Source organism: Petaurus breviceps, unplaced genomic scaffold (assembly GCF_028583685.1).
Source record: "Petaurus breviceps papuanus isolate PSGF00001 unplaced genomic scaffold, PetGlider_PUasm1.0 186, whole genome shotgun sequence".
NCBI lineage: Eukaryota > Metazoa > Chordata > Mammalia > Diprotodontia > Petauridae > Petaurus > Petaurus breviceps.
The window spans coordinates 48,381,606-48,394,599 of NW_027185798.1; the positions used below are offsets into that span (position 1 = coordinate 48,381,606).

Here is a 12,994-nt window from a genome sequence, read left to right on the forward strand (position 1 = left end):
CGTTGCACCACACCATTTAATATTTCAATTTTACCTTATCGTCAAGTTCTCTGGAGATATCTAGGTGTCTCTGACAGCAAACTATAGCTTCATCAAAATTGCCAAGAACTTTTAAGGTGTTTCCCAGGTTACCACTGGCTTTAGCTTCACCTAATTGGTCTCCAATGGTCCTGAAATTATAGGAAAGTATGTCAAACTATTTAAAAAAATAGTGCTTTCATCTGTAAAACCTGTTCCTTTCAAATAAGAGTAGAATAAAAGAATTTAGAGCAAAGCATTTTGTTTTCCAGAGGATAAATCCTCATACAATGAAAAAAAGTTAATTGATACTTATTAAATACTACTATGTGCAAGACACTGTGCTAAGCAATAGGGATATAAGAAGCAAAAGACAATCCTTGCCTTCAAGGAGCTTTCAATATAATGGGGGAGTCAACATGCAAAATAGGAAATAATTAACAGAGGGAAAGTACTGGAATTAAGAGGGGATAGGGGAAGGCCAACAGTAAAAGATGAGAACACAGCAACATCACAGGTACGTGGTTTTCATTTTTAAAATTAATTAAAGTCACAAGACTTGTTTTAAATGGGCCATCCCATATTTCTTACTATCTTTTTCTTTATGGAGGGGAGAAGGCAGGGCAATTGGGTTAAGTGACTTGCCCAAGGTCACATGCCTAGGAGTGTCTGAGTCTGAGGCTGGATTTGACCTCAGGTTCTCCTGACTCCAGGGCTGGTGCTCTATTTGGTGCACCACCTAGCTGCCCCCATCTCATATTTCTTTAGGGCAGCAAAAGACAATGGACCTGGGATATCTTTTATAGGAAACTCCTGCAACCGATGCAGGAGTGCACCTTCCCCTCAACTTTCAGTCAATGAACTGCTCAGAGCACTGAGAGGTTAAGTCACTTGCTCAGGGTCACGTAAACCCAGGTCTTCCTGACTCCAAGGCTGGCTCTCTATTCACTTTACCATGATGCCTCTCTATTTTTTTGTTAAACTTAGAAGTGCCTATGAGCTAGGCACTGGGAAGACAAAGGTAGAATAGGCCTTGACACCTATTCTGGATGATTACAATGTCCTCCTGATGGTCTCTGTGCCTCACATTCCACATCCTCTCCAATTCATTGTCCACATGGCTAGCAAAGCAAATTCAAGGATCGGTTCTGACTGTATCACTCCCCCATCTCAAACACCAGTGGCTCCCTACTTATCCCTGGGACAGAGCAGAAAGCCCTTTGCCTGTTAAAGCCCCTCACAATCTGGCTCCCTTTCCGGACTCCTACTTAACAGTCTAGTTAAACTGCCCTCGCTGCTCCTCATCCATGACACACTGCCTGCCTTCTGTGCTGACCATTTTAAATATCTGCGATTCACTCCTTAGCAGAATCCATGATTTCTTTCAAGATTCTGCTCAAGCTCCATCATCTACATAAAGCTTTGCCTGATTCCAAATTCTATTGTCCTCCCTTCCTTAATGACTTTAGTTTGCATTTATTCTATATCTACCTTCATATATATATGTTATCATCCCCTATAGATTCTAAGCTCCTTAGGGACAAAGATGATTCCATTTTGTCTCTGTATTCCCAGTGCCTAGAACAGAGCACGGCATCCAAGTACTTAATAAATGACTGCTGACTGACCACATAGGAGGAAAACAGCATCTACAAACAACAAATGTTGTTTGTCCTTTGTTTTCAAAGATGACCAATGACATGACAGGGTGATGTTTTCACTCATGGGTGAACTGGATTTAAGTGAGATAGAGTTGCACACAGTTGTCTGCCTCACTCTCTGTTCCAGAGTCACTGAAGTCCATCCAATCAGGATGACTGGTGAAGTGTGGGATGCAGTGGATGACCTTGGTGTCTTTGATGTCTGACCAAGCTCTAAGTGCTCCCTAGCACCTGCTACAGCCTCCTTCATAGACAATGGAACAAACTGTTCTCTTCTTCCCATTCTGCCAGGGGACATCTTTAGATCCTTGGGGTAGACATCCCCCTAACTCATTAACGGTTACCCTCAATCTGGTTTAGCCCTATCTGTCAAGATGGTTTTACCAATGTGTGGCTGCTGCACATGCTACAGCTTCTTGGAGTCATCGGTCAGAGCTGGGTGATAGGTGAAAACTGAAGGGATGAGCAGCCCTGAAAAGGGCTCAGAAACCCCTCAAACCAGGGGTGCTAGTCCTCCTTGAGCACCCCACATACCCCTAGAATGTAAACTATAAACTGTATACAAAATAATTTCAAGAGAGAGAGAGTCTAATAACTTGGAGGTCCAGGAAGAGCTCTATATGGGAAGTGACACATTAACTAGGTTCTGAAGGAGTCAAGGAAGATTCTATCACCGTTTGTGTAAAGGCACAGAGATGAGAGACAACACTGAGTTAAGGAGAGTTAGCAGGTCTATTTGACTGGAATGCTGAGAGTGTGAAGGGTAGAAATATGAAATTATACTGAAAAGGTTGGGGGAAGTCAGACTGTAAAGGACTTTAAATGACAGACAGAGAAAGGCAATGTGGACTATAATTAATTGCAGACACATTTTTTACACGCTGGCAATAAGTTTCTTCAATCAAAGGCAATGCAAGAAGAGTACATAAAAGTCTAAAGATATTACCGGGCCAGCGTCAGATCATGATGATGATACTCTAAAGCTTTGGCATAGTCATGCAAGTAGAAGTAGGCATTGCCCAGCTGGCTATAAATAGCACTTAGTGTTTTTAGGTCTTCAGTTCCAACTTGAACTGCGGCTTCAAAGAATGACACCCCAGCACGGCAATCTCCTGCTTTACACAGTCGTTCTCCTTCCAGGGCCAGCTCCAGGCAAGAAGCTTCCATTCTATCAAAACAGAAAGACATTCACAGTATTATGTTACAAATGGAACAATATTTACTGAAAGTGCAAATGATGGAATTAGGCTTGAAAGTAATCTTTAAGGTTCCTTTCAACTATAAATTCTAGAATTCTAACAATCTGAGTGTAGACTACATGGTGAAAATATCACCTACTTCTCTTGTTCAAAATAGCTGCCTCTAGGATTATGCACAAACAGTAATGATAACTGTAAACAGTTACCAATTTGAACCAAGCTAATATACTTTTATTTCCCTGAACCAGAGTCTGTTATATTAAGTGACCTATTATCACACAGTTAAGAGCTTTTGTTAAAAATTGTTTAAAAAAAATGAGACCTGTTTTAGTGGGATATCATTTATGACCTCATTGCTCTAGAATCCTTTGTGTAATGCTAGGCCAACCCTCTATCACTTTATGACACCTGGACCTAGAGAATGAATGAGAGGAAGAAAGGGTATGTCAAGTGTAGCTCCTTCAGAAACAAAATCTCCAGAGAGATTAGCTACTTGTCCATTCACAAAATTCCTCCCTGCTGTTATATATTTACACATAAGTGTGACATTCAAGCTTTCTGACTTTTCCAATATGGCTACCACCACATTGATCTTCCAACTCTATGAAATGAAGTAAGCAAATATAAGATAATGACATACTAGAGACATTTTAATAGTGCAACTAAACATTAAGATAAAAGTGCTCAGGAAAAAAATAGTCAAGGTTTTTAGAAGCATATTTATAGCTCTCATTTCCCTGAAGCAGAATTGAGAAAGATGGAACAAAAAAAGTAAAATAAAAATTTTAAAAAGGCAAATATCTCTTTAAAAAAAAAAAAGAAAATCTGAAAGCCAGCTAAGATTTTAATGGATACCCACCACTCAATCTTATTTAGATTACCAAACATTTCAATTTATGAAAAAGTGTCACATGGTTTTTCTTATAAAGTTCTTACTTTCAAGCTACATAAGGAACCGATTTAAATGTGTAAAAATAAGAGCCAAGTCCTCAACTGACAATAGTCAAAGGATATGAACAGGTAGTTTTCTTTTTTTATTATTATTCAATTTTATTTTATTTTCACTTACAAATTCTCTCCCTCGCCCTTCCTCATCTCTCAACCATTAAGACAAGAAAAATAAAATCCACGTGGTTAATAAATGCTCATTCCTTCCTGTTCCTTGTTTTCTTCCTTCTCCCCCTCAACCAAAACAAATCTTGTCAAAATAGCTGTTGATCTGCATTGGAAGAAGGAGTTTCTCCTCTAAATAAAATCACAAATTTGGTTAGTAAAAAAGGTGTTTTTGTGCACAGTTTCCAAAAAAAAGTGTTTGTTTTTTTTTAATTATGAACTTAAATATAATTTTGCATAGCTTTAAAATGAATTTAACAGCTCTTTTATGATGGATAATTTCTCATAAATCAAAAACCAAAATCAATCAACCCCTATCTTGGGCTTATTTTTATAATAATTAAATAGTTCAATTTTAAGCATTATTTATATATGAAATGATGAGTTTGAAAAAAAAAAACACACTTGATTTTACACTACCTTATAACAAAGTTCTTCAGTAACTTCAGTAACAGTGTCCCTTAGATAAGGTCCAAGTGCTACCTTATATAAAATTCTGCTCCACAATAAACAGTTACATTACAGTTGTAACACTCTCATTCATTGTAGCTTCAGCACCACAGTCAAGTTTAAACTACCAGAGCACAATAACAATAGGTAGTCGAGGCTGGTCAGTTTATGAATTTTTTAATGTCATTAAATATGTACACAGTAAGTAATTTCATAGTCCCTTTGTGTCGGCTGAAGAATTATATTACTTCACTTAAAGACCAAGTACAAAGCAAAGTACATAAAATAACAAGATACAAAATTGGGTAAATTTCCTTTTATTTATCATAACTATCTGTTCCTGAGAGTAATGCATTTAACTTGTGTATGTCAAATAAAGAGATTTTTCTAAATACAATGCTGCTTGCCTTGAAAAAAATGTTCTTTTTTAAAAAAATCTAAACACCTAATAATAATCTATGCTTCTCAAACTTCTATTCATATTTTAAGCCTGTGATTTTATTCTAGCCAATTTTTGTCCTTTTTCTATGATTTTTATTGATACATTTTGTTTTTGCCACTTTCAATTTAAAATATATCCTTCTCTTGTTCTTCCATCAGAAAATAATCTCTTATAAAACAATTTTTTTTTAAAGATGGAAAGTTTAGAAAAACTAAGCAATATACAAACTTAATTTTATGGTATATGTATAGCTCAGTACCTACAGTTCCCCACTTTTGCAAAGAATGGAGAGAAGTGCCTTTTCTCTGTTCTTAAGGACTAAACTTGATCATTACAAATAATGTTCAATTGTGATTTTTTGTTCTTTCCACTTACAGTGTTTTTGTTATTGTATATATTGTTTTACTGTTTCTATTTACTTCAGTTCATGCAAGTTCTGTATGCTTCACATTCAAAGTAATATTCCATCATATTCATGTGCCATGATCATATTTAGCCATTCCCCAATCAATAAATATTTACTTTGTTTCTAGTTCTCTGCCATTAACAAAAAGTACTGCTAAAAATGTTTTGGTGTTTACAGGACCCCTTTCCATCTTTCACTTCCTTGAGGCAAATGCCTAGCTGTGGGATCTCTGGGTCAAAGAGTATGGACATTTTAGTTATTTTCCTGGAATAATTCCATTGTTTTTCGGAATGGCAGCCCTAATTCACAGTTCTACCAACAGTGTATTAGTGTCCCTATTTGTCTTTCCACAACTCTGTCAAAATTATCTGGTGCTCTTTTAATATCAACCTTTAGCCATCTATCCATATAGTCTTTAACCTTCCATTTCTTGTTAATCATCTATTACCTCCCATTTTAAAAAAGTTAACTTTTCCGGCTTCTTGTGTTTATTGTACTTCACTACAAACGAAATGAACTAAACATCCAAAATAATCTCAGAGACATATATACAAAGGGGTTTGGAACCATAGGTTCATTAAGAGGTAGGTTCCATTTTACACTGCTGGCATAACACTGAATTTCTTCTCAATATTTCTGTCTGTACTCTCGACTCTATGCCTCTCTCCCCCACCATTAGTCCTAGTGTCCAGAGCCCTTTTCTTCAATACAATCTTGCAAAATTCTAAGTGACAGACCCAGAATCAATGGGTCCAAGTTACATGGAAGCTGATTCTGCTCTACATAAAAAGATAAGCCTTAACAAGTTAGTTAGAACTGTTTCTAAATGGAAAGCTATCTTTTGAAGTAGTGAGTGAATTATACCATCACTGGGTGTTCAAGAGGAAAGCTGGATGACTATATGTCAGTGATGCTATGGAAGGTATCCACATACAACTGGGCAAGGATTGAACTAGATGACATTTAAGGTTCATTTCGACTTTAGGATTCCTCATTCCTTATTGCTTACAAAAACAAATCCTTAAAACCCTTCACTTGATCCTACTATTCCCTCAAACTATCACTATCCTTTCCATTTTATTCAAACTCCTAGAAAAAAGCTGTCTACCTCCTTGCCTCCACTTTTTCTCCTCCTACTCACTTCTGTAAACTTTTTCAATTTGGATTATATTATCACAACTGAAATTGCTATAAGGTCACTACTGATCTCTTTATTGTCAAACACAATTACCTCTGCCAAATTTTCATCCTTCTTGACCTCTCTATAGCATGTGACACTGCTAACCACCTCTCCTCCCTGGGTTTTAATAATAATATTAATAATAGCTAGCACCTACAGAGGACCAAACTCTGTGCAGGGTGCTTTACATTTGCTCCTCACAACAATCCTGGGAGGTAGATGCTATTTTTATCCCCATTTTCCAGTTAAGGAAACTGAGGCAAACACAGGTTAAAGTGATTTGCCCAGAGTCACACAATTAGTAAGTATGTAAGTCTGGATTCAGATGGGTATTCCTGACTCCAGGTCCAGTGTTCTTAACCACTGCACCACCCAGCTGCCTAGCTCTTTCCATAATATTGCACTAACTCTACTTATAGGTACAATCCTTCTTGTTCTCCTTTCATTATCCATTTTGTAATTCCTAACCCTCACCCCCAGGCATGGATATAACCTAGGGCTCTCTCCTGAGCTCTCTCCTCTTCAGTTTCTATATTCAAATATCTTATTAGTTCCTTTGAATTTAACTATCATCTCTAAATAGATAACATTAAAATATGTATTATATCCCTTGTTTCTCTTGAGCTTTGAACCTGCATCTTCAAAAGTCTGACGCCTCCCTGTGGAATATAAGATTTCACATTCAACATATCCAGTGCAGAACTTGTCGTTCCTTCTGAATTCATTCTGTCCTACTAACTTTCCTTTTTCTATTGATGGCATCACCATTCTGTCATATCTTAGGAGTCATCATTGACTTTTCACTTATACTTACCCCTCCCCTCTCCCAATATCCAGTTACCAAGTCTTATAGATTCCATTACAGAACTATTTGTGGATTCTTTAAGAAAGCTTCCCATGTAAAAAAACACATAAAAAATTCACAAACATTATTTTGTAGTTCAAATAATTCAACCAGTTTAAATGGTCTAATCTTTAAAACTTACGAACTACTTCATTTTATATCATCAACACTGAACACTGTGCAAAAATGGCATATGAGCATTTCCTAAAGGGAACAAAAAAATCATCTTGGAAAGCATTTCAGTGCCTTGCATATTATACTGTAGACACTCAAAGGTTTACTGGATTAAAACGAATTCATATGATGTGAAAGCAAGAAATTTACAAGCCTATTATCTTTCTGATGTTTTTTTCCTCTTCCAAATGGGTACAAAATGTAACATTTTACAAATGTTTTCAAGTCCTTTATGGTGTTACCTAATGGTCAAATAAGTAATTAAAATTTAAAATTATATGCACAATGAATCACAGAAATCACTCTAAAAAGGAAATGAGGGGGGTGGTCAGGTATCACAGTGAGTAAGAGCACTGGCCCCAGTGTCAGGATGACCTGGGAGATCGAATCCGGGCTCAGACACTTAGCACCACACCCAGAAATAACTGGCCATGTAACCTTGAGCAAGTTACTTAACCCCAATTGCTTTATTTAAAAAAAAAAAAAGGAAATGAGGAAATCAACCACAGGACTAGAATTAAGAGGGATTGAGAAAGGCTTCCTGAGAACAAATCACAGAAACAATCATTTCATTAAAGAGAATGACAACAATGAAACAACATTCCAAAATTTATGGGATGCAAACAGAGCAATACTTAGGGGAAAATTTTTTATCTCTTAATGCTTACATTAATAAAATACAGAAAGAGCAGATCAATGAATTGGGCAAACTAAAAAAGCTAGAAGAACAAATTAGAAATTTCCAATTCAATACCAAATTGGAAATCCTGAAAATCAAAGGAGAGACGAATAAAACGGAAAATAAGAAAACCACTGAACTAATAAATAAAATTAGGAGTTAGTTTTATGGGAGAAAAAAAGGTAAATCATTGGATAATTTGATTTTAAAAAAAACCAAATTACCAGTATCAAAAATGAAAATGGTGAAATCACCACCAGAGACAATTAAAGCAATTATTAGGAGCTATTTTGCTTAATTGCATGCCCATAAATTTGACAATCTAAGCAAAATTGATGAATATTTACAAAAACAAAAATTACCCAGATTAACAAAAGAGCAAATAGAATACTTAAGAATACTTAGGGGGGAAAAAAATTGAACAATCCATCCATAAATCCTCTAAGAAAGAATCCCCACAATCAGATGGATTCACAAATGAATTTTACCAAACATGTAAAGAACAATCAATTCCAACAGTATATAAATTATACAGAAAAATAGACAAAGGAGTCCTAGCAAATTCTTTTTATGGTGATACCTAAACAAGAAAGATCAAAAACAGAGAAAGAATACTACTGACCAATTTCCCTAATAAATAATGATGTAAAAATTTTAAATAAAATACTAGCAAAGAGAAAGGCTTCCCATGAATTATAGCCTAAACATATTTCTTTAATGACTGATTAAAAGTTCACACTTTTATTTTTGCTTTCTGTAATACAATAGTATGCTTCTATTTTGTTTCTGGGGAGCTAAGAGGCACAGTGGCTAGAGCACTGGGACTGAAGTCAGGAAGACTCATCTTCCTGAGCTCAAATCTGACTTCAGACAATTATCAGCTGTGTTAGCCTAGGCAAAATGACTCATCTGTTTGCCTCAGTTTCCTAATCTGTAAAATGACCTGGAGAAAAAAATGGCAAACCACTCCAGGAACTCTGCCAAGAAAACCCCAAACGGGGTCTTGAAGAGTCAGACATGAGTGAAATGACTCAACATTTTATTTTATATTGCTTCTATCCCTTAAACTAAGAAATATGAAACACCTATGGTTTGGTTAGTTTTACAGCTGATTAATATTCAATAAAGACATCATTCTTTGAAAAACAAACACATGGGCTGACCCTACCCTGTGCTCACTCAGCACCCCCTTTTCCATTGCCCACCACAGGCTCGTCCCCCTTCTCTCTTTCCAGTGCTTTTCTTCTATATTTTCAGTCTCCTGACTTCGTTTTAATCTTCCTTACTATCTCGTGGAGTCATTGGCTTTATATGGTCCATTCAAATTTTCATTCTAATGTTGCCTGGGCAAGGTGTTGTAACTCTTGTGCCAGGCAGTTAACTGCTTTTCTAATTCTTTCTTAAATAGCTCTCTTATCTTTTCTAATTTTTTTCCTCAAAGCACTCTCATTTCATTTATTAAAACATTTAAAATTTTTAAAAAAAATCTCTTGTTGCATCTTTTTCTAGGAATTCTAGTTGAATTTTTGCCTAAGCTTTATCTGATATTTTGCTTGTGGATGTTTTGGAGTCATTCTCTACTTCTGGGTTTGTTTTGAGTTTCCTTGCTACCATAACAGCTCTTTGTGGAGAGATTCTTTTTATTTCTGTTAATTTTTCTAGCCTACTTCCTGACTTTATACTTGGCATTTAGGCTGGATCTAGGGAAGGTCTAGGCTGGTCCTATTACTGTTTTCTTGGGGTACTGAGTGTTGTATTATTCCAGAATCTCAGGGACAGGTTAGGGACCTGCAAGCTTTCAGTGCTCCCAAAGTAGTCTGATCCAGGGCAAAATCTCAGACCTCTTGGTCTGAGCTCTACAAGTTCCTGTCCTGGGTTTGGCTCTGAGAAACAATAGACTTCTGTGAGATTCAGCTACTATCTGACAGCTGGAGAGATCTGCTGGTTCACAAGGACAGAACTGTATGCTTCTTTTTGGTCTGAGATTTCTGCCATGGTAATGCCTCTGCAATTTAGGTGGCATGCTGGGACAAGACCCTTCTGTGCTCTTGGAATCTGAGCCAAACTTCTTCCTTTCTCAGTACCCAGGGCCTCCCTACCTCTTCAGGAACAACAACCTGGGAATGCCACCACCCACACAGGGCCCCTTCTCAGTCTACCCAGTATCTGTGACCTGGAACTCAGTAGTAGACAACAAAGCTGCCATTTTGCAACAGTACCCATTATAGTGTGCCCAGTATGAGCCTAGCCATATATATTCCCAAAATGATACTGCCTCCTAGGGGGTGCTGAAACACAGAGGTGCAGGGTGGAGGAGAGTGGTAGTAGCCTCGGACACAATGGGGGCCACTTAATAAAAATAAGGGGGTGGCGAAAGCATAAGAAAGGAAGGTAGGAAAATTTTGAAAAACTGTCCATACATGCTTCATCCTGTTGTATAACAGAATTAAAGTGAGTGATCACATTATAACCAATCAGTGGTCAAGTCTGCCAACAGTCTTAACAAGCAAGTGTTAGCAAGCAAGCTGGAAATCCAGCATGCATTGGCAGGATTATGTGCATATAATGGCTTGTTTACAATACAATACTATATGGTTACATGATGCAATGTTGCATCATCAAAATTTCAATGCAGGAAAAAAACCACAAATTTACAATAAATTATTAAATTTAAGATGTGTCACTTTTTTTTCCAGGAAATAAATGATTTGACAAGAACTGTCAGGGAAACAATAGGTTTAGACCAGCATCATACACCATATTCTACACTAAGTTCAAAATGGATATATATGATCATCTGAATATTCTTAATAGTCACATTGAAAAATTTAGAATATAAAATCAAGTACTCTTCACAGATAGATTACAAATCTTCACCAAAGAATAGAAGTGCTTACAAAAGACAAAATACATAATTTTTTGTATGTGAACAAAATCAGTACAACTATAATATAAAATGGAAACTTTTAATTAGAACCAAATCCTTACTTCAACTATCTCCCATAAAGGTCTAATAGCTAAAACATATACATAAAACCAAAGGATCAATGGATAAGCAGTCAAAGGAAATAAACAGTTTTTTTTTTAATTTTATTTTAGACTCAAGGGCCAGAACACAAATAAAGAATAGAGAAAAGAAAGAAAAAAACAAACATAAATTTAAATATTGGAACTTAAATGCAAAGTGAGGAAAAAAAAGGCACATTGTGTGCACAGCATAACACTTTTAAGAGAGGATTCAAAATATGTAACAATAAGTTTTCATTTCAAGAAAGTCTGTACAATAAATAATACACATTGTGTTGAGAATTCTCCATCTTTTCTTTGCTTCCTTGTGAGTTTTCTTTTGTTCTCTGCTGTGCACTTTTTTCTTCCTCCCCTCCCCCCACCCAAGGCTACAATAAAGTTTAGATGTTTCTCTCTCTCTCTCTCTCTCCATATATATATCTGCACACAAACACACACACAGACATATATACATACATATATAGACATATACTTTCCCAAACATATTCTACTCCTGATCTTTGTTTTTGTTTGTGCATATCTCTTATTTCCTATCCCTCCTGCCTCCTCTACTTTACTTCTACCCACTACCTTGCCCTCTATTACTTGTGTACCCTGCTCCAAGGATCCCTCCCCTATCCTCCCATTCCCATAATTCTAAACCCCCTTTTACCTCTTCCCTCTTTCTTCCCTCCAAAGATCCCTCCCTTGTCCTCTCCTTCTTCCCTATGCCCCTACCATTTTGTTTCTTCTGAATTTAGAAGACTTTTATACTCTTCTAAATATACATGTATTATTCCCTCTTAAAACCATTCCTGATGAAAGTAGGTTAACAGAACTACCAGCCCCCCTCCCCCATCTAATTCCTCTGTATCGATTCTTCCTCTTGCACCTCATTTGTATAAAATAATTACTCTTTTTAGCTGTTTCTAAATGGTTTTACTTTAAAAATTCATATCATATTCATGTTTATCCCAATCTGTATGAGCTTCCCAATTACTAATCAGAATCGTAGACATACATTTTACATATATAAAAAATAAATTGTCTTTATGAATCACTTGTAATCAGTTTTTGGTATGCTCCTTATATTTCTCTTGGTTCTTGTATGTCAAATCTTCTATTGAGTTCAGGATTTCTTTAACGAAGTCTTGAAAATCCGTTTTGTTTTTTTTTTCCATTCAGGATAATATTAAACTTTGCAGGGTATGATATTTCCAGCTGAAGCTCCAGTTCTTTTGCTCTTCAATATATTGTGTTCCAAGACCTGCAGTCCTTTAATGTCTATGCTGCTAGGTCTTGTGTGATTCTAATTGTGGCACCATATTTAAATTGTTTTAATCTTGATGCTTTTAATATTTTATCCTTGAGTTGGGGGTTTCGGAATTTGACTATGATATTCCTATGAGTTTTCTTCATAGGATCTCTTTTCAGTGGCAATCAATGGATTTTTTTCTATTTCTATTCCCCCCCCCCTTGTTTTAACGTTTCAGGACAATTTTCTTTAATTATTTCTTTAATTATTGTATCAAGATTCTTTTTTTGATCATAACTTTCAGTTAGTCCAATTACTTTTTTATTTTCTTGATCTGTTCTCCAAATCTATTGTTTTTCTTATATGATGTTTCACTTTCTCTTCTATTTTTTCATTATTCATATTTTGTTTAATTATTTCTTGATCTCTTATAACTTCACTGGCTTCACTTTACCCAATTCTAATTTTCAAGGTGTCATTTTCTTCCTTAAGATTCTGGATCTCCTTTTCTAATTGGTTGACTTTCCTTTCATAATATTCTTGTTTTTCTTGGATTATTCTTCCCCC

The 12,994-nt window shown here is 36.0% G+C and overlaps 1 protein-coding gene across 2 annotated transcripts in view; it reads right to left on the reverse strand.

The window, feature by feature from the left end:
• The window catches only part of GPSM2 (G protein signaling modulator 2), a 57,043-nt gene that overhangs the window by 24,585 nt on the left and 19,464 nt on the right, over positions 1-12,994 (reverse strand). For both annotated transcript variants that reach the window (XM_069090466.1, XM_069090467.1), the window contains 2 exons: positions 2,626-2,847; positions 35-170 (listed from right to left, as the gene is read on the reverse strand). In XM_069090466.1, the coding sequence (XP_068946567.1) occupies positions 35-170; positions 2,626-2,847 (358 nt within the window). The remainder of the gene's footprint in view (positions 1-34; positions 171-2,625; positions 2,848-12,994) is intronic.